Source organism: Amblyomma maculatum, chromosome 1, assembly GCF_055883805.1.
Source record: "Amblyomma maculatum isolate TAMU_Amacu chromosome 1, ASM5588380v1, whole genome shotgun sequence".
Taxonomy (NCBI): Eukaryota; Metazoa; Arthropoda; class Arachnida; order Ixodida; family Ixodidae; genus Amblyomma; species Amblyomma maculatum.
This window is the reverse complement of record NC_139344.1, coordinates 10923877-10946878: the sequence shown is the minus strand read 5'-3', so window position 1 is coordinate 10946878 and position 23002 is coordinate 10923877. Positions and strand designations below refer to the sequence as shown.

Here is a 23002-nt window from a genome sequence, read left to right as displayed (position 1 = left end):
ATCTGAGCCTTGGCTTGTGCGAAGCACGAACCTCTGGTGGTTGGTTGGTCGGCTGTTCCCACTGTAGAAACCATAAGCTAATGCTTTTGCTCCCACGTCTTGCGCATTTTTTCCCCTTCAATCTATGGCTTCAGAGGGGGTGTGCAAATTTACATGATTTAGCCAATATGTCCTAAATGTGCTACAAGGATAAAAATGTAAGATATATACTTCACATTTTTGTGTAGACACTGATCTCTGAATCCTGTGGAGATTGTGCTCCCACAGCGATGCAGAACACACTGCCACTGTTTGTTTTGCTTGTTAAAGACCTCCTGTGGTGTCACTGAGATAGCGAGGGGACTGCAGTCATGCTGTTGACCTCTTTCAAAGGGACGTCCTCCAGAACTGCTGTCACTCACCCCTCCCTTGAAGTTCTTTCCGCGTTGCTCGCACGTCCCCATCGGTCACCCCCCGGTGACATACTGGACTGTTTCGATGAGAGGCTATGTGCAGGAAGCAAATGGGGAGACAGTTGCTGACAAGAGCAGCAACGGAGTGCACTGAGTTTTCTCTCTGGGTACAGTGTGCACAGGCTGTAAACGTGCGCACCCTGTATGCTTGCCTGAGTTGAGGTCCAAAAGGAGCCCTGGACCTACCTGTGTGGTGCTGACACTTCTGCGTTTGCACTGTTCTCTTGTCACCATCAGCCAGTACCAGTGACATTATGACGACAAAGGTCGCACGTAGGTGGCTAATTGCGTGTTGCAATGAGCCACCTACGTGCCACCTGTGTCGTCAAAATGTGCTTCATGTATCCGTCATCTTCCCTCGTGATGTGTCGCGCGCATTTTTATCCTTTGGTTGGCCATGTGGCCTGCAAGTGGGTAGCTAGCTGCCTGCGTAGATGGCTTTTGCCCGGCGCGCCCAGCACCATGGCCCCATTTTTGGGTGCTGTGGCAGGGCTATTTGCTTGTAACAAGGCCAGGGGGTCAGTGCAGTGTTTTGTAACAGAGCCTTCTGTTTAATAAAAAAACTTGGTGCCTTCCTTCCTTTTGAAATAAAAGCACAGGTGCTCAATGAATGCTGATAGTGCTCTCGGCTAGCTCTCGCCCTAACCCAGTGCGTGGGTGAGGTTCCAAGCACACTAACATCACATTCTTTCAGAAGCCTTTACCTAACAACTCGCATCTCTCGGTGGCAAAAAAAAGCAACAAAAGTTGAGCAGGGAGCATAAAATATGTCGGTAAAAGATTTTCATAAGGACTGGTAACAAGTCAAGGATGCCCAAATTGTGCAAGTAAATATGGTAGTACAGTCGAACCTAGATATATCAAACTCGAAGAAAAGTTGCGAAATAGTTCCATATATAGATAATTCGATACACAAAAATCTGCTTTGAGACGCTGCTTGCAATCGTGAAAAATTATACCTGATTTGTCGTGCAAACAACCCATTCGCATAATGAACCCACCCTCCACTTTTGCAGGAGAGAATTTGAGAAAAAAAAAAAAAGCGTTAATGTTTCGGCCGTCACAGCCACAGCTCATTTACTGGCAGTGCTCCAAGGTGCTGTGCAGCGATAACGTCATGGTGTATTTATGACTACACTTTTGATGTTACCTCCTGTGGTGGCAGTAAGCAAACTTGGCCGAGTGCCCGTAATGGCTTCATTGCACAGGCCTGGTTCGATTTATCATGCCGCGCTTGGAGCGAGCGGAGTCACAAAATTATTAGATGCGTGACAGCTGCAAAGCCGTTTTGTGCGAACAATGCTAAAAGCCAGGGTCATGATCGCAGCTGCCCGCGTGCTTTCGTTGATTCATAATTGCAAAAATAAACTACTCTTGCATTAAAAAAAAATCTGTAGCTTCTTAACATCTACAGCCACTATAGCTTACGCTATACCACACGTTCAGCACGACAAGGATGGATGACTGTCACAAAAGAAAAAACAAAAAACAAATGTGCAGTTTTCTTAATGTCCGCAGCTGCCATAGCTTATGTCGCACGTTCAGCACGATGACAAGCATGGTTGACTCCCGCAATCACACACACACACACACACACACACACACACACACACACACACACACACACACACACACACACACACACACACACACACACACACACACACACACACACACACACACACACACACACACACACACACACATCTGCCCCTTCTTAACGTCCGTAGCCGCCATAGCTCACGCTACTCCACATGTTCAGCACGACACAAGACGCGCACAGAGGGCCATGCTGGAAAAAGCGTCCGGCATTCTGTCTCCCATGGGCTGAGCTGGCTTGTCGGCACATGCGTAGTGCGTGCGGCTGCGAACGAAGACCGGGAAAGAGAGGAAGGGGAGAGAGAAAGCTCGGCAGCAGGATGGGCACACCCTTGCGCTTCTGTCTATCATGGCACTAGTCTATCGCATTGATTCCCCTCTTCCGAACACTATGGCTGCATTAGCGGAGTCTGCTTCATACCGGCCATTGCCAAACCAGTTCCTCATTGTTCCTTCACTCACATGGCTTGCAAACGTCACATGCTGGTGTGCAGCAAACGATCACTGCAAATGCACGCCTTTGGGAAAGGGCGCGGCACTACTCTAAACCAGCAGTCGCCGGAATGTTCTCTCTCATTGCTTCAACGCGTGGCCGCGTCGCTTGAAAATGGCCACGGGTGATGCAATCGTCTCTGGGGAAGACGCACCTTCCAGTGCGTGGTGTGGAGTTCGATACATCGAACGACCGGTGAAATTGGAGTTAAATACACGACACAGCTTTCCTATACTTTTACATAGGATTTTCAAGGGGATAATCCGCGAGTTAGATATAACATAAAATTCGACTTATCCGGGCTCAACTGTACAGACATTGTGCAGCCAGACCTCTTGGCACTGAAAAGGCGGCCTTTGATGGGGCCCCATGTGTTCCGGTCACTGCATGTTGAGAATGTGCTCCGTAGCTAGAAGCGGTTTAGAACTAGCCATCACTACATAGAAATCTAGCTACCACCAGCACAATAACTTCCATGTCATTACGAACATAAAACTGGTTTCTAATAACGCTTTCATCAGCTAAAGGCATGGAAAAGCAGAAAGATGAGAGCCACCATGCACCGGCGACCGTGGGTCGCATGCGCGGGTTAGAGCCATCATCAGAACTGTCCCTAGAGGCGATCATACGCTAGATTGCATCATTGCATGCAATAGACCTTTCCAGTAATTCCGCTGTGCCACCGAGCAGCCGCGCAAAGCCCCCCGAGAAAGTGGAGCGCTGCCGCACTCACGTCTCTCCGACTCTACAAGTTCTCAGGCAAACTTTTCTCTGCCATCTTGGCATCCTTGCTGCTCTGGGTGCTTTCCACTGTTTTCTTTTGTTTAGTATGTTGCACCCACCATTCCTTTGCATCATGTTGCACAGTTGGGTGTTTCGTTCTAAATCCACAGACCATCAACCGACACAAAAAGTCTGGCTTTCGCCCACTGCAGCTCTTCGTAGTGCAGTGCGGAAACAACCGTTCTCCTCTCCGCGCCAAAGCGCGCATCTGGAGCCGAGCGGCGAAACACCGCCATGGTTACGGCACGTCTGGTGTAGCGGCGTGTGCCACGCATGGCCACCTTGGCTTTACATGGCATAGTGAAGCTATAGTGAAGCTTTCGCTTAAAAGTTGCGAAAAAATTGCACAAAGACTAGCAGCTAACTATCAAAGCAATCCAGGGTGCTTGCTGCAGTTTGCAAAGAAGCAACAACAATGCGCATGAGAAGACGCATGATAGCAGAAAGCAGCGGCGCAGCACGTCAACACATTTGCCAACAGCAAACGTGGGAAGCGATCGCACTGTTCTCCCATCATGCTTTGCGCAGATCCGTCAGGGGATGGTGCGGCACTGCAATTTGTGGAAAGGTCTATTTCGAACACCCTGGGTTGACATGACATCTGTCAAAGAAGTGCTCCACCATCACATCGCATTCCGCACAATTCCTGTCGAGCATCGTGCGAAGCGGGCCGTAAGTAATTTTGGTCGTAGTATAAATTTTTAATACATTATCCCTTAGAGGAAAGTGGCTGGGCCCAAGCCAATTCATCGCAAAATAAGAGTCATCACACGAATGGGGGGAAACATAATCTGTGTTCCACTTATGTGCAGGAGCAGTCAGCATGATGTTTGGAGAGTTATCAAGAGCTGAGAACCTAAAGCTTTTACAAGGTAATGTCCCCACCCAATATTACTGGTCTTAAGAACTCACAAATGGACTGGTGGCCGTCCAATGTTGGTACTACCACTAAAGAAAAAAAAAAATTGCATATAGTATAAGTCTATACTGAGTGCAGATTCTCACGGAGGAAGAAAATCACATTTTTGAAAAGCAGTAATAAGAGAAACATAATTAGGCATAATACATGTCATCTTTCTCCCACAAAATGTTTGTCCGAAAACAAACTTCAAACAACAGTGTAGACAACTTACAATATAACCGCTTATAGTGCAGGACCAGTTATAACACTTTTTTCCGGCCACCTCTCTGCCTCCCATAGGGTTCAATGTAAAGTCATACTGCTAATTATGCAGTCGCAGGAAGTGAAACACCTGTTACAGTGCAGTTTTAAATCACTGCCTATGACAGCGCGAAACAGCAAGCGCAATACCGTGCGCAGCACCAGGCTTCCCTGCGTAGAACAGTACATCGCACGTGTTTAGGGCCGTGCCTCTAGTTTTCTCTCCTTCAGTCTTCACGCGGTCTCTCGTCTTGCGTAAGATTGCGCAACAGCTACTCTTTTCCCTTCTTTCTTATATTTTTCTCCTTTCTATGCATCTGTGTCGCACCACGCTTTCTCGCCATGAGCCCTCTAATGCTTTTTTTTTAATCGTGCATCGCTCATTTCGTAAAAGAGTGAGAGGAAATGCTCATTGTGATTATGTTTTCGTTCAAGTAAGTTCGCGCAATGGCAGCATCCCATTTCTCGCGTGGCGGCGAACCTGATGCATCGGTGCGCTGCTATAACAGACGCTCGGCTTGCTTTCTGTGACGTGCACCGAACGATTTGAGCGGGGCGGTATTTTCGCGATGACAGAATGGTCCCACCAAAGCAAAATGGAAGTATGATGTCATGGGCTATACTAAACACTAAATCGAGATGCTTCTGTCAGCCTCACCACATGGCTTGGCTTCCAACCAAAAGGTCTCGTTCTGAGGCACGCCGCATTCCTAGTGGGAATGGGAAAAGCTAAGTGACATGCTTTAGCAGGCTGTGTCAACATGACTGCAAAGGTTAGCGCGAACCAGCTTCGCGGAACTGGGTATGCGCTGATAAGCGCAACGCAGTTCTGTAGTCATGCTGTGTGTGGTATGCTAAGCCTAATTTAAGGGGGGGAGGCTACCCTTGAACACCAACTTTTTTATTTCTTGAGGTATTTGAATGAAATTTTCAGGGTATGCTCATAGTACACACATTTGAAGAACTACCAAGTTTCATGGAGCTGGGCTCACTGGTTCTCAAGTTAGAGGAATATATCAAAATAGTTTACATAGGTCCCTAGGGGCGGGCCTGGAGAATTTGCAAAATGTGCTAGCAGTGTGAAATTTGTTATGGTCATTCCTGGATAGTTTCCCCAGGGCAAGACAATTCCCTTTTTCCAAATTTCCGCTCTGAAAAATTTTAGTACAGCCCCAAATTTAGTGTTAAAGTTTACACCTGACTTAACGATATTTTAATTGACTGCCCCTAATTACACATGAAATATTTTGAAAAAAAAAAAAAAACGAATTGTCTTGCCCTGAGAAATTTACTTTGGTATGTAACAAAAAAAACCTCATGAAAATCTAATAAGCGGTTCTTGAGCTATGGCTTTCCCTAGCAGCCACACCATGCAAAAAATTGATTCTGAGAAAACTGCTCTCAAAAGTTGAGAGAACAATAACTTTTTTGTTTCTCAAGTTATCATGATGAAACTTTCAAGACAGACTCATGACATTAACAAATGAAAAACCACCAAGTTTCATAGAATTGTGCATGCTAGTTCTCAAGTTACAGAAGTGTATCAAACTGGTTCGAATAGGTCCTTTATATCAAGCCTGGAGAAATTGCGAAAGGCACTGGCATAGTGCAATTTGTCATTCTGATTCCTAGATAGGTTGCTCAGGGCAAGACAAAGCCCTTTTTCTAAATTTTCTCGCTGAAAAATAGCATAGAACTGTATTTTTTGTTATCAATTAGACCTATGTTGATTAACCAAATTAATTATGACAAATTCCAGACATAACATTTTGAATACATGGGCTTGCCTTGCCCTCAAAAATTTATTCAGGTACAGTCGAGCCCACTTATAACGGCCCCACTTAAGACGAACACTCGCAATTATCACGAAGAAGTCCGGTGCGGCCGTCAAAATATACATTAGGGCTATGGCGCTCCGTCGATCTCGGCTACAGCGAACATCTGTGCGACTAGCCGATCGGCTACAGCGAACGCCTTGGTGCCGCGGACCACTTTCCACATGCTGAGATCCGTCGATCCTGTGCTCTGCAAGCCGCGACAATCGGAATTCCCGATTTTCGCCCTAGCATGATGGGCGGCGCTGATGCAGCAAGCGGTTTCTCGGTGTATCTCTTGCGGCATCTCGCCGGAGGAACGAGGAGCGGCCCAAACGCGCCAAGCGACATCCCGGGTTATCTTCCGCAGCATAAGCGCCGAAACGAAAAAAAAAAAAAAAAAAAGCTAGCCAAGTCTGCACTGAATGCGTGTCGCATCTCGAGACATTGTGAGCGACTACGCAAAGAGCCGTAGCAGACGACGCGGGGAGGTAGCCGGCGGAGACCGACGCGTCAGCGGCCGCAGCAGCCAATAGTAGTCACTTGATCCCCAGCGTTCTCGCGGAGCGCGCGCTTTGCCCAATCGAAGCCTTAAATTCAAGCGCGGGAAACTTGAAAGCCGCCACGAGGCTCCCAATCGGAAGCAAGCCACGCCTCGACCGCGCCGCCATCGCCACCGCCGAGGGTGGCAGAAGAAAGCGCAAAAATTCACAAACAAAACAAGACCAAGATGGCGGCGCTAAGTTCGGCGGGAGAGGAATAGCGCGCGCGCAAAGTTTGGGAATTTTCGGCGCTAGCTCGCTGCTCCGCGGCTGCCGCCGCTTGTTAAATAATTCATTTCGAGTATTTCTATGGCGAGTTGGACATTGATAATTACAGAAATGGTAGTTTATAAGACATACTACCGGAATATATAATCTTCCAAAAATCTACTGTTTCGCGATATTTCTGTTTTCAAAGGTCGCGTCCCCCCTTAAGCTGCCCATGTGTGCTTGCCTTCCTCTGCAGGCAATTCATTTTATTCAGATAAAGCTCCTCACCTTGATAGCATCTTCCAGGCTCTTGCCATAAGCTCTCTGATATGCCTTCCTCTGCAGGCAATTCATTTTAATCAGATAAAGCTCCTCACCTTGATAGCATCTTCCAGGCTCTTGCCATAAGCTCTCTGATATTCCTGCTTGACGATAGCCAAGTCGGTCTCGCAGCGGCTTACAACAATGCGGATCAAAGTCTTGTCATCAGTGCCAGCTCCCTGTAGGCATGTGTGAAAAGGATAGTAATGAGAAAGCATAACTTTTTCATGAAAAAGTTCTAAAAGGAATGTAAGCAATGCCCACAAACCTTCATAGCCTCGTGGAGTTTCTCAGCGAAGTACAGCTCCGTGTTGTAGACAGATTTCACTGCAGAAAGAAAAAAAAAATGCAAAGGTAAGCAGTAGTACGATTCCATGATAAAACAGTGGACAATGGATGTTCTGCACAGATGAAACTGATGCCATGGTTTAGAAATAGCTTTGAAGCAGCTTCCATTACCTCCCTGTAAATGCTAGTCACTCATAACATTGCAGCTAAGGCCTAGCCTTCAACTGGTAGTCCGGCACAGGTGACTGGTGTGCAAGTCAGATATTAGTGCTTGTAATCAGGCTCCTCATTTGGCAATGAACGCAGTTGATCACATCATACATAGGATGCATTTATTAGTGACCCCTAGCAAGTCGAGTATTCGAGCAAGTGTTGATGGATGCCAAATTTTGTGCCGAATTTCATTTCTTCATGTTGGACACCTACAGTTAAGCCTCTATGTCAGTAGTTCTCAGCCACGGATGTGTTGGGGACCTTTGTAGACCAGAAGTGATTGGGGACCCATGAGACCAAGGGCAGGGGGAGGCTGTATCTTGTGCAGACTGCTATCACAGTTACGGGAATTGAATTACAATTGGGATAGAGTCAAAGTAACTTGGCCTCTAAAAAAATGCACACTTGATAAGGCGCGTGCCAGACTGCAGGGGACGTGGGGAAGAAGTGACATGTTGGCACTGGTACGGGATCTGACTTCTTCCAAAACTGTCACTCGCTTGTCGGACACCCAAGGTGCTTTACATTACAACCCCATCTAGCAGTGCAGCCAGAGTTCAGGTCTCACTACTGTAGGCATCAACAAACGCAGTAGATTCCCCCCCTTCTCTCTTGCACGAGTCGTTTCCACACTCGCATTTCTTTTACATTGAGAAACTATAGACGGCTTTGAATCTCTCTGCTTTTAACCTTGCAAAACTGTGTCCAGACAGGCTGGCACTATCGCGCGACGTATCTGTTTTTGTGTGTGTTGGTTGCGCGGACCCTTAAAGGGACACTAAAGACACCCAAATATGCTATCAAAATCTAATCAGCGGCATTTCGTGACATTGCCGCCGCATATCCGGCAGCAAAAAATCTAATTATTAAATTGCTGAGAAATTGCAATAAGAAGTTTTTTTTTTTTTGTTCCCGCCGGTCGAATTCAAACTGGTTTTCTCCTACTACATAGTAGGGTACAATGACGCACACTATGATGCAAGAGAGAACTTCGTGATTGCTGGCTCGCGGGGAGCGGAGAATACTTCGCAAGTGCGTGCCGAGCATGGGAGAAGGGAGCGCCGCAGGCTGGGAGGGAAGCCTAGTCAAAAATATAATGGAAAGCATCATGGGAATTTAGCAGTCACGTGACACGGCAAGCGGTACACAGTAGCTGGTTTTGGTTGGGGTTTCGCACACTCAGCTCTGGAGGAATGCCTTCGCTATGCGACACCTGTGCTAGAAATCTAAGGAGCGCGCTGAGCGCAGATGATAGAGGAAACTTTGGACCTTTAGATGGGTTGATGCCCTAGGAGCTGCATATTTCGCTGCATATTTCGCGATGTGCGGGGCTCAGCGCATGAAGTCAAGAACAAGAAGCTTCGTCGAGTCGTCCTTAGTGTTCTTGTGTTTTGCGCTTTATCCTTCTTGTTCTTGTGCTTCGCCTTTGTGCGCTGAGTCTCGCAAGAATGGAATCAAAGCAACTAGCCCAGGAGCTGCATATTTCGCTGCATATTTCGCGATGTGCGGGGCTCAGCGCATGAAGTCAAGAACAAGAAGCTTCGTCGAGTCGTCCTTAGTGTTCTTGTGTTTTGCGCTTTATCCTTCTTGTTCTTGTGCTTCGCCTTTGTGCGCTGAGTCTCGCAAGAATGGAATCAAAGCAACTAGCCCAGCGACAAAAGCTGCCATATGAAATGCTGCGTGCCGGGATGCTTAGACTGATACACCGCCCGGAACTGTCGCTCCAACGGTGAGTATCCTGTTATGCGCACTCTTCGAGAAACGAGATGTTTGCTTGTCAGGGTATGTGCACGTATTGTTCGAGACGAAAATCGTCTGCTTCATTTATGAAACGCAGACCTCAAATACATGTACTGCTGCAGCCAGCATGCAACATACGTTATTTTGAATCCGTAGTCTTCCTGACGAACCAGTGGTTGAAAAACCTACCTGCGGTTCTCACCAGTGTGCCTATAAGGACGCAAGTACAATGCAACATTTGTAAACAAATTAACTTATGTGTTACGACGAGACGCGCAATTTTCGGCAGTCCACTCCGGTAGGCTTTCCGCTGGGGCATCCACAGTCACTACAGAATACCATGTACCCAGCTGCTTTTGAGTCTGGTAACTATGTTGGCTAAATTCCCAAGAATTATGTGCAGGCGAGAAGGGAGCAGCGTCAGAGGAGGTTGGCTTGTGGAGGCTGCGCGTGCTCCCTCCTAGTTTTTTTTTTCTTCCTCCCTGGTGCAGAGTCATGATCTTCGATAAGCACTTAAGGTAGGCACTGCGCCGAGCTCTTATTTCAGGCGCTGCAGGCTCGAAACGAAACTATCCGAGCACACACGAAGTGACTGAGCCGGAACATAACCAAAACTGAAGTGGGCGCCTGAGGCGCCGCCACATATATTTTTATATTTGCCTTGCAACATTTACGTTGTCGTTTTGCCATCGTTTACGTGTTATAAAGCATGTTATCATGTTCGAGACAAAACCTACTACCGCATTCAAACGGGCAACGTAATTTGCATTTGTCAGCCTTCGGGATCCCTTGCGCGTCACGTGATTTCTAGTTGAGAGTCTCGGCCGTTTTGGCTGTGGTGGCGATACCTGTATTTCTGTTCCTCTTCTTAACTACCTTATAACAGCTCTGTTTTCAGTTAGTTTTTTTTTTTTTTTTTTTTTTTTTGTAGTCAGCAACTTGCATTCTGTCGATGCAAGCCCACTTCATTTTTCTCTTTAGTATCCTTTTAAAATTGCTTCACGGACCCCCTGCAATTCATAAACCCTCAATGTACAAAATCACTCGATTTTACAATGTTGCTCAATTTGCTGCCAAATTTGCTGCGCCACTGCCAAATTTGCTGCGCCAACTATCTCTAAACTGGCACTTGGTTGCAAAATGTTTCCAGACAATAAAACGTGAACTGACATGAAAGGAAAAACGCATACAATCTCGACAAGTGACTGCGGCTGACATAATGTGCCACACGTGTGGAGCAGTCTCCATTGCTTTTGCTTCTGGAAAGTGGAAATGCAATACTTCATGCTCAGCAGCAGTGAAAACATAAAAGGACAAAGAAAAATACACGGAGCAAACAGTGTGCACCCATTGATGCTTGCAAGACTGTGCTGCCAATGGGTCTTGCGCACCGGTAGTGGTATAATGTAGTAGTGGGGATGGCGGAGAGCACCGGCGGTACAAGGCACACAGACAGTTTCCTGGGGCAATGGTGGCGAGTAGACCAAGAATAGGAACACATGAAGAAGCGGACGCCTCTGTGCTTGGCGGCAGCATGACTATGCGCGCTCTCCTCTAGCCTGGCTATGTATGGTGCCTCTGGCTCCTCCGCCACCCCCGCTCCTCTCTCCCCACACCACTTGCAGCTGCGTCGCATGAGCCGTGGGAGCTGTTGCGCCACTTTCGGCACAGTCTCAAAATGCGTCACCACTTTTAAAAGTTTGACTAAGGAAGGTTTACTGTAAACATTTTGAACGTTTTTTTCCCTACCTATATTAATTTCTTATTCTAGCTGCCATTCTGCATTGTCCTCCCGAGCCTTCGCGCGAGGAGCTGCATATAACGAACACCTGGACTTAACAAAACATTGCAAAACTTTGTTCAATTTTATTATAACCAGGTTAAACCGTATAGATCCCAAATACCTGTCCAAGATTTTATAAAATGCTTAGACGAATCAGTTTATGACATTCAAAATTCATCATGACCCAAAACACTTGGAACTGTCAAAATGAATTAACTATAGATAGCCAGGGCATGCAAAAATACACTGTTTGCAACACTCCTAAACAGATCCCGTAGTGACAAGAGTCTACTGTTCCATCAGACATTAGATTAGTCAATAATGGCTGTAGGTGCAACATTCTAACGCTGCCACGTTACTTCAGAAGAATGCACGTGCCCTTTCACTGCATTTGTACAGGGCTCTTGCTCTCATGTATCACTCAAGAAACAAGTGAACATCACCCACAAACTGCAGAGAACCAAATAAAAAACAAACTGAACTGCCTAAAATTTTCTACCCGAAAGCTTATCAGCTTGGTGCACGCTGAAGTAACCACTTCCCTATATATAGACGCTTTGCCCCTAACCCCAATGCACTGCAGGGAATGAGTGTTCTTGTTAGCACCCTCCAGTTCTGGCAGCCTCATGTGTAAGCAGATCAGTGCAATTCTCAGACGCTTCACTCCCTTGCTAGAGGGCAGTCCAAAGAAGCTGTTTGCATTACTATTCACATTATGTGCTCTCAAGAACAGCTAGATTTTTTTTTTATCCTCTGCCCATTTGCGCCAAGCCACTGCAAGAAAGCTAGTGTGGCAGGTAACTGCCGCTGTATTCCAGCAATTGGATGTTGCATGCGCCTTGTTTAGCAACCACTGCAGCACATATGCAAACATACATCTTATGCAACTAGGATTTGGTCACATTTTGAACCCAGAAACTTGGATACTGTGTAATCCAGAAACGTATTAAGGGCAAGTCGTATACTTCCTGTACATTTTCTGTCTTTTTTGAGGAACACTTTTTTTTATTTTTTTTTCTTCACTTTGGAGGGTGAGTAATGGCAAATATATTGTAATCTGTTAAGGTATACTGCTGGATAGTACATACTTTTGCAATGTCCCCGCCAACTACATATTAACGGGGTTTTACTGTATATTCCCAAATTGGCGCATTTTCCGCCGAACCAGACATACCAGAATCAATTGAAAATTAAAATTCTAATCTAACTAACATCCAGTAAGTAAACTGCCTTTCTTTGTGTATTTATTCATTTGTAACAAAAGAGCTGCTTCAAATTGTTTAATTCTAGTTCAGTAGTTGCCAACTGTTATGTAGATGAGTGAAAAAGGAATATCCGCCGTCTATCTTAAACGGTATAAAAAATAATGACAGCTTTGTGATAAAAAACAGTTTTGAGATAAATGAACATAATGTAGAAAAAAAAGGTTAAAAGCAATTTTTTTTTTATTCCTACAAGCACCATCAAAGTCATTGGCTATTATTAATAGCCCCCAGCTTCATAGTCAGTGCCAAGATCATTTCTATGGTTTTTGATTTCTCGCGTCGTTTGCCAGGCCTCTTTTTTTTGTGCTGCTCGGTCCACAAAGTACACTTGCCTGTCCTCGGCTTACTTCAGCCACTTGATGGTATTGGGCCACAAGACTTCAAAACTTTGACTTGTGCGATGCTGGCATCAATGAACGAAATGACAGTATCTAGTGCTGCCATCCTCAGGGTCTGCACGTTTCTGCACGTTCTTTGACCCGCGTTCCCAAACAACATGACTGAATGACTGACTAGCATTCAGAGTTCGCTCATGAAGGCCCTTCTCCAAGAGCTCAGTCTACGATAGCTGCCTATACATGGGTTAAATCACCTCCAAGACAGATGCAGGCAAACTCTCCCTATGGACAAAGTTTGCCCTCGTAACTGACTTCTGTTGAAGGCACACCACGTATCAGGCCCTTAAGGTCAAAGCTCATGGCATGAGTAAGGATGATAAGTGGAAGTATGTTGCCCAAATGGCCTTCCGCATTTCGTCTAACTTTCCTACATTCTTTCTGATGGCCAACCTGTAGTATGTCTTCAGCCTCCGTAATCTTGTGCTCATAGATGAAAAATAGTTGCCAGACTGTGTGTCTATGTCGCTGATTTCAGACAAGCTTTAAAATCTAGTGGCGGATTTTTTCTTTGTAGAAATTCATGATAAACGCGGAGGGTATCCGAAAAGGGGGCGTGGTCGCTCACTACTTAGGTTTCAGAAAGAGTTTTTGAGCCTAAAACATGACTTTCCAAGAAAAATGCGACCGTGAATATGTGTAGAAAGAGATGAACTTCTCAAATTCGAAAAGAAGGAAATAAATCAAGATTTAAAAAAATTTTACTTTACCCTGTGCTCTTAACCGGAAGAAACATTATATCTATCCTCGACTTTGAGTGTACAATCGCCGGAATGCATCAACAGGGCTTACTATAGCTGTGTTTGGTTATACGCCTATGCCACTGACTCGTCACCAGCACGTGCCCCTCGGGCTCATTCTGCGCCCCAAAAAGGCTGGCAGCAGAAGAGCTTTGCAACGTGTGCCATGGCATGACCTTGATGAGACCCTTTTTTACAAATTCAGCAATCTGTAACCCAGGCTAGACAACGCTATGATGCTTACACATACTCTCGATGATGATGAGAGGAGACGGCAATCGTTGAAGAGAGAAGGCTATTCTCACCTATCGTAAGCAGGGCTTGCCTGAAGTTGCCAGACATCTCCTTCTTGATGGCCTCCATGATGTCATGGTTGGCGAAGCGCACATACTCGCGGAACACCTGGCGCAGCTGGTCGTAGCTCTGGGAGGCTAGGATGGCATTGAAGGTTGACTCATCTGTGCCCCACTTGGCCACACCCGCCTGATACAGTCTCTGCGCAACGTGGAAGCAAAAAGCAGCATAAATATACTCATTTCAAAAGAAAACCGCACAGAGATTCAAGTACATCAGGAAGCCCTAAAACGGCTAATAAAGCGGGATACTAAACCTAGATGCACCAAAAGAAAATTCTACAAAGATTTCAAATCTGCCATTCTTTCCCAGAACAGAGCTTTCATACGTCACTTAACTGCATCAAGGAAATGCACTCAAGAATTCTGGTCAACTAATTCCTTTGCTCGTCCAGGGGAGTGATGGCCGAAATGAGTTTTGGAGCAGCTATTTACAGAATAAAAATATGCATTCTGAAGCAGCTATGCAGCAAAAATGGATTTTCTAGCAGTAATATGAGCACTTTGCAAAAAATATGAACATCGAAAATCTCAAAAGAATCTGCCTGTCTCAATACTGATGTGGTTGAAAATATTCATGTCTTTTAAAAGCTCTTGTGGGTTTCTGTGAAAAAGATTCAAATACATAGAAATGCACGACGTAAACATTTGAACAAGTGCCACATATCAGACAGCGGCCATAACGGTTCCTAGGACCTAGGGCCTGCCACACGCTATGCCATGAGCCAACAGACTTCTGCGTTCGCACGCTACAAAACATGCCTCCTTGTTTTGCCCAGCTCAGCATATTATAAGGTTTTGGCTCAAAGCACACCGCATAGATTCCCAGCTGAGGAGCTGGACAAGAATAGAGTCCACTTCCAAGAAAAACTACAGCTGGGCATACCGGAAATAGAAGCATGCAGAAAGAAGAAAGGCCCTATGAGCCGGGTTCGCACATTAGGTACAAAAATATTGGAGTGTGTGAGTATCAATTTTTGGCTGCAAGCCGAATAAGTTTGAATTATGTTCATTCTCACTCTAATATCCCCGAACTGCCTATCTGACAAGTAAAACTAATTGCTGGGCTAGTTGGTGCATTATTCATAAAAGGAAAGATTCACAGCGCTAACAAATAGACATTGTCCTGGTCTGTCCTGTGTGTATATTTGTGAGTGCCTATTTGTTAGTGCTGTGAATCTTTCAGTTTATGCCTATCAGGCATTAAAGAAGCAGAAAAAGGGGGACAGAGACCACAGTGGCCCCATAGCTGCACCCTGCAATAATGAAATCTCCAAGAGTCACGTGACAAAATTGGGAATGACAATTTTCTTTCTTTTTTGAGAACTTAATTACTGCAAAAACAGGACTGACAGATAAGTATGAACTTTGACCCCGTGGAAACAAAACATCGTTCTTTGCCTTTTGTTGCATTGCAGCAGCATCTAAATTCTGACCTCACAACAGAGTAGGCATCAGGAGTGACAAGGAACAACCGATTGGTGTCAAGCGCATCAAACATCTCGTGGGATTCCCCCTTTTTTTTTTCTTGGGCTGCATGTCACTGTCCTCTCAGTTACCCACGTCAGTCATGTGACATGTCAATTCCCCGTGGACAGTTAAATGTTTATCAGAAAACAAAGTCATCGAAATCCAGCACAGCTTTGTCGACATCATAACGCCTCTACTGTGGTTTGACCAGAGAGGTCTCCTCTTCTCGGAGTTCTGACTTGCATGACTCGCATGCCTCTCTCGAAGTGTAAAAAAATATATATATATATAAAAGAGCTTTAATGTAGTTAAAATGAGTAGGACGTGTAAAAGCTTTTGTACACAAATGGAAGTTGATGGAGGAGACAAAATGCAATGCAAGTGTGTTCCAGTTTAACATGCGGGATGATCAGCTGCAGCAATAGATCAACACCGTGTTTACAAACAAAGGGGGCGCTCGCGGCGCCGCAGCCGACTGGGGGTGAAAAATAGGGTTAGCGTCTATAGGAATACATGGAATCAAAATATTCCAAAGCAGTTATCTCATTTCACGAGGCACCTGTGATGTCGTTATTCGGTACAAAGCAACTATGAACATCCCAGAACAGATCGTCAAAATATGAAATTTCATTACCGAGGCGAAGTATTTTTAAAATAACGCGAAACATGTTGGGGTGCGAGTTGGGAGGGCGACCCGTAGAAAAACATGTAAACGCAACTTACCAGAACATTTTTTTCATTTCGTAGAGCATCGTTGTTGCCGGTCGTTAAATGTTGACCAGTGCTTTGAAGAAGTGTGTGATAAAGTGTGGTGTGTCATTACGGAGGCAGTCTACTTTTAAAACTCCCCGAATAACCTGTGTTATGAATCGAGACACCACCAAAAGGCAAGCTGGATGTAGCAAATAGCGCAGTTTTGCTTATAGTCTGATATGCTGCCGCATAGGGTAAATAAGCTTGATAATACTGTCACTCAGTGATACGTCCTAGACCGAATTACATTTAAAAAGTAGTTGTCAAACGCCATACGACAATATAAACCGAACGAGAATTGCACATTGCAGCAGACGACAGCGTAGCTGGAGATACCCACCGTGGCCACCTCCAGCTCCGGAGCGTCTGCTAGCGACAGCACCGGCGGTGCATGGTCATCTGCAATTGTGCGCGATCAGTTTATCGTGCTGTGAGCGGTCCCGCAAGTCGTCAGATTTGCATTACTTGGAAGAGAATGTAGTGTGTCATGCAACATGACGTCGGAGCGTCGTACAAAACGTTCACAAAAAATGGGAAGGGTTCAACGCTGCTGAACCGAGCACAATGTTTCGGTAAGTTGTGTTTACATGTATTTCTATGGGTCGCCCTCTCAACTCGCACCCAGATACATTTCGCGGCGTTTTAAAAATACTCCGCCCCGGTAATGAGATCTTACACTTCCACGATCTATTCCAGGGCGTTCATGGTTGCTCTGTACCAAATAATGACATCAGAGATGACCCGTGAAATTAGAAAACTGCTTTGGAATATTTCGCTTCCATGGTTTCCTATGGGCGCTAAGCCAATTTTTCACCCCCAGTCGGACCACGCTGGCGATAGAAGCGCCACAGCATCGTGCTTACGTCACAGATCGGTGTTGGTCTATAGCTACGAGGTTCAGTGTTCATTTCCAATAAGAAACTCAAGGGTTAAAAACTGCTCCGGTCAGATGTTTTCTTCACTGAGCTTGGCAGAAGCTTCACACAAAATTCATTGGTTGTGCTTAGTTCTTGCGCACTGAAGCTTGCTTTTGTAGCGGACCAGTTCAATAGGGAATGCGGCCTGCCCGACACGGACAACAGCAATGGCGACGTCGATATGGCCGCACCTGTTTGCACTGGTTGCCAACAAATCAAACCTTGCCAAAAATACCTTTTTTTTCTGAAACATTTTTAAATTAACACATGCCGGTGCTTTTTAATTTTCCTGTTATGGATTACACATGAAGAAAAATTATGAAATGCTACTTCAGAAAAGTTATTGCAGGATTGTCTGACCGCACTTCATTGAGAAATTAAATGTCCCAAACTTCATGAATATTGGTCGAGGCACCTAAAGTACTATTTTGTTCCATCGAGAAATTTGTATTTGTTTGAAAAGTAATAACTTGAAAATTCAACTAAAATGATGCCGTGACATTCCGAATTATTGTGCACTATGTGAGCTGAGCTGCCATCAAGTACTGAAGCAATGCACTGCAGCGTTGTAATGTCATGAGATATTAAGGTGAAAGCCTTTACAGGCCCATGACTCGCCAGCGTGTCCGGTCATGAGAACTGTCGCACTTCTAGAGATTTCGTGGGATACCGCGAGATTGTGACTTCATCATATGGTAACATGATCGGCCATGACAGGACGTGACGTTATGACCAGACGCAACGTCACATCTGGTCACGTCTAATAACTGGAAATGACATCATCATGACGTTACGTTCGGTCATGACCGATGACTCCATCAGGCATCCGTGCAGCGCCTTTCATTTGGCCCTTTCTCAAACGCCGCACTACACACATGCAGAAGCAGACGCAGTAAAGTAGGAATCAGCGGAGTTTCAAATTGGATTACAGGAAAGAAAAGGCGCAATACCTGTCACACTTCTCTGCCGATGGCAACAGATTGAAATGAGTAAGTATAATCACAAAAAACTTAGTTGAACCAAACACAAACAGCATTCCTGCGTCATCACTCTTACAGCATTACATTACAGCAGCAGCATTACAAACAAAGGCTTTCTCCTCATCGCACTTTAGTGGTCCAAAGTGCCCCAGAGTTGAGAACCATCTGGAATTGAGCGCCTGGTGGAGCTGAGTCAAGGACTGCTATCGGAAAGGCGTGAAAAAATGCCAGATGGCAACTTGATGAAAAAGACCGAAAGGTTACAAGTTATGCTGAAATATTTCTTCCATGCTCCCTCACAATGCGTGAAAGCAAAGTGCTAGTTATGGAACGCCACCCCAATGTGCATCGCTCTCAACAGTAAAAAAACTAATTGCCTACCTCTCATGTATCGGTCTTGCCTCACTGATCACTGCACTATGGGCGAAAATGCCATTGCAAACTGAAGGCACAAGTCGCGCTACTATACGTGATGCAACTGCACAAGGCTGGTTCTGAAGTATTTGCTTTTGTCACCGCCATTTTTGGCTCTCGGCGGCTTAACAGTTGCAGAGTAAATTGTGTACGATGGATGCCACTGCCAAGAACAGACAGTAGTGGCGCATGAGTATCGCAGCTTTGCTTATTTTTTAATACCTTCTCAAGACGTCCAGATGAGGGTGAATACGGTATGGATGGTACACGATGATGAAAGGAATGAAACAGCACTAGGAAAGATGATACAAGCGAGCAGGCAAACATTTGCGCTCTAGCATAGATGTTTGTCTGTTCACTTGTCCAATCTTCCAAGTGCTGTTTCATTCTCAAGAAGTTTCTGTGCTCCTCTCGTATGTGCTGTCACTCACACATAATCTTAACTGATGCCTTCATCAGGAGTAGCAACACCTTATATATAGTCGAACCTCGTTATAACGAACACTGATACAGCGAATTATCGAATATAACGAAGTAAAAGCAAAGTTTGGTTGGCTGTGCTTTATTTCTATGGGAGTTCTACCTGTATAACTAAATGAAAAACTGAAAATTTGACACTAAATCGGTTATAACGAAGCAGATTTCGTATTCACACGACTCAAAATTCGCAAAGAAGCAAAAAAAAAGAAATCAAAACGTTAAATTTCGGTTTTATCAATCGCCTCCACCTAAAATGTGTTTGAATCACCCGCGCTTTCGCACGCCACGCCATCTAGGGACCGCGAATGAATCTAGCATCAACGGCTGCCTGGCATATGACCGGCACGTGATCGAACCATCGCCCGCGTCGCCTCCACCTAAAATGTGTTTGAATCACCCGCGCTTTCGCACGCCACGCCATCTAGGGACCGCGAGTTATTCTAGCATCAACGGCTGCCTGGCATGTGACCTGCACGTGATCGAACCACCGCCCGCGTGCCCCTGCCCCTACTTTTTGCCGACCCGCGCGTGTGCTCACTTTCCTTGAGGTCGTGCCGTCGTCTTGCAGCATGGCGGCGCCGAAACGCAAAGCAGTTTCTCTTGAAACAAAGATAAAAATATCCAGGGTGGTCGACAGCGGGCGCAAGAAGAAAGAGATTGCCGCACACTTCGGCGTTGCGCCTAGCACTCTGTCAACCATACTGAGCGCAAGGCAGAAGATAGAAAACGTGCACTCTGCAGGCGCCGTGAAGAACGCCAGGAAGCGCGTCAGGTATTGTCACCACCAGGATGTTGAAGATGCCTTGTTCGCGTGGCTCAAGGACGTTAGAGCGCGCAACCTGCCTGTGTCTGGTGCCGTGCTTCAAATAAAAGCAAGAAGTCTCGCTTGCGTCTTAGGCCACGATGACTTCTATGCAAGCAGTGGCTGGCTGCAGCGATTTAAAGACCGCCACAAGATTTTTTGCCACACCTTGTCAGGCGAAGAAGCAGCCGTCGATGTAGAGAACTGCGAGAAGTGGGCAGAAAGCTTCCGCATGCAACTGGATGGCTACGAGATGCGCGATGTCTACAACTTGGACGAGACTGCGCTTTTTTTTTAAGCTGCTCCCGGAAAGGTCACTCGTTGCGAAGAACGAACTGTGCCGAGGAGGCAAGAAAAGCAAAGACCGCGTCACCGTTGTTGTTTGTGTCAACATGGATGGGTCGGATAAAAGGCGGCTAACTGTTATTGGTAAATCTGCTCGCCCCAGGTCCCTGCGCAACGGCCAGAATGTCCAAGAGGACTATCGCTCGAACAAAAAGGCGTGGATGACATCGTCACTCTTTGAAGCATGGCTGAAGGCCTTTGACAAAGACATGGCAGAGCAGCGCAGGAAAGTGCTCCTTACATTGGACAACTGCTCTGCCCATAAGGTGTCTGTACCACTTGAAGCGGTCCGCCTAGTTTTTTTGCCGCCAAACTCGACCTCAGTGCTGCAGCCATTAGACAGGGGCATCATTCGCTCACTAAAATGCTGCTACCGAAAGCGATTGGTTACGCAGCTCGTATTTGACATAGACAGGGGCATATCAACGGCCATAAACCTCAAAACTACGCTGGACATGCTGTACGGTGCATGGAACGAAGTGGCACAGACGAAAATAAGAAATTGCTTTGTTGATGCTGGCCTAGCCCCATCCACCAGCGAGACTGAGCCCAACGACGGCCACGATTCTGAAGGTGAAGCGGACAATTTCGACGAGACGACATGGCGTCAACTGGCGGTTCCGAATGTTACGTTCGAGGACTTTATTGCTGCCGATGACAACTTTGCTCTGGCGCCCGAATTGACCGACCAAGAAATTGTCGATCAGCTGCTTCCTACAGATGATGCTACGAGCAGCGATGAGAGTGAAGAAGGCGAAGAGCGAGCTCTCAGCAGCACCGAGGCCGCCGATATGGCGAGGAAATTGAGAAGGTACCTTGAGAACCTACCTGTGGCCAAATCAGCTGACATTGGGAAAGCGCTGCACAGTGTCGATTTCGTTGAGAAATTTATTCTATCGAATAGTGTGAAGTGCCGCCAAATGAAGATTACGTCGTTTTTTAAATAAATCAGTTCTGCGTAGCCTAAATCCCGATTTGTGTGCTCATTCTTGCTTGGCAGTGCAAAATGAAAGTTAAGGTTTCGCGTGCTTATACCACACTTTAAAGAAAAAAAAAATGCTTTTTTTTCAGCTCTGTGCTTTCCATTTTAGGGTAGCCTTTACTTGGGTTTATGAACAGAATTTTTTTTTTGTAGGAATTTGTGTGTACTTTTACAACGAATATCGGATATAACGAACGAATTTCCGCGCAAAATGAGACTTCGTTATAACGAGGTTTGACTGTACCGCTGTCCAGCCAATCCAAATGTCAGCATCAATTCCCACCATAGCAGCTGGAGGAAAGCCAACTGGAGTGTCGTATCTGTCATGGCTATCTTATCAAACAGATTAAAAAAAAAAAAAAACATTTGTGAGCAAGATTCCAGCCACCGCAAACACAAAGAGGAGCTTCCCAGTACCTCAGACAATTTGACCATCCCCACATCCACCGTGTGTGCTTGTGCAGGGACTGTTCATTTTTAAACATCAGTCTGCCGCCAGTCACCAGGTGTGCTCGAGTAACTGAAACTGGAGTTTCGCACACTTGGCATTCATTGCCACTTGTTAACTGTGTCATGGCCAGCCACTATAAAGAGCTGTTGTGGTGCTGATCTCCTTCACATCTGCTAGAGTGCTTTACAGCCAGGCCAACCACACTAGCTCTCAAAAACTGTCAATGCAGTGCCTTCACACAAGCCATAGCATTGCCACACACGTTGGCAGTAGATTCCACAAGGAGAAAGCAAGTTAATGAGCATGGCAAGTATCAGATGCAACTAGTGACCGCCATCTAGAATCCACGACAGCGAGCTGAGAGTTAAGAAAAAAAAAACAACTTTCAGAATATTCAAAAGGGACAGATCGAAGCGCAAGCACGATTAGCTAACACTTCAACACTTCAAAAGTGAATATTCACTTATGCCTATAAAAAACGAAGTTGTAATACACTAATAGGAAAAAGAAAAAAAAAAAGACATTTGGCTTGCCTTGCCTTTGGCGCAGCATAGTGCAGCTGTTCAATTACCCCCCCATATGAAACACTGTTGCAACAAGGGCAGTAAGCACCGGCTGAATCAGATCACAGCTAACATTTCGATGACAAGCTACTCAAGTTCCAGCTCAGGTCATACACTGAAACAATATTGGGCATTTCTGCACTTCTAAGCAATGCAGTAACAGAAACACTGTCCCTAATTTTTCCTTTCTTTTTTTTCTCCATCTGTACTCATTTGGTTTATTCAAAATCAGCAATAAAAAAATCTGACCATCTGGGAAAGTCCTTTTTGAAACGAACCAACAAAAGGCCCATACAGTTCCTCCCTCTTCTTAAATTGCATGTACGAAAGTTTTTATAATCCAATACTATATATACTGGACACTCACCTGTGCGTCCTCTGCAGCTCTGTTGGCATCTACGGGCACTCCCTCTTGACGTGAGGCCTGGAGGATGAAACGAAACAAGGCAGTTCACATGATATCTTCAAATGACCTAGGTTAATAAATAGCGACTCATGAATAAAGACTGTGTATGCCTTTAAAGGACATCGGATGCTCATAGAGAGAATGCTGAACTAAGAATCGGCTCCACTTATAATGAAGGCTCTTATTAGGGGGACAAATTAGACACATCTCTTATGCTAAGCAAACAGAAGAACAGATGGTATTTATGCCGCACAAATGCAAGGAAATTCCAACGCTGACCTCTGAA

General features: G+C 45.6%; 1 protein-coding gene across 4 annotated transcripts in view; it reads right to left on the bottom strand.

Annotated features, from left to right (window-relative positions):
* Window positions 1–23002, bottom strand: part of LOC146201642 (annexin-B12-like) — a 60034-nt gene that overhangs the window by 8451 nt on the left and 28581 nt on the right. For 3 of the 4 annotated variants that reach the window (XM_084587727.1, XM_084587726.1, XM_084587728.1), the window contains 4 exons: window positions 22678–22734; window positions 14106–14295; window positions 7645–7703; window positions 7433–7555 (listed from right to left, as the gene is read on the bottom strand). In XM_084587727.1, coding sequence (XP_084443853.1) covers window positions 7433–7555; window positions 7645–7703; window positions 14106–14295; window positions 22678–22734 — 429 coding nt within the window. Of the gene's footprint in view, window positions 1–7343; window positions 7556–7644; window positions 7704–14105; window positions 14296–22677; window positions 22735–23002 lie in introns of all 4 variants that reach the window. The other variant, XR_014703578.1, reaches the window with a different exon arrangement.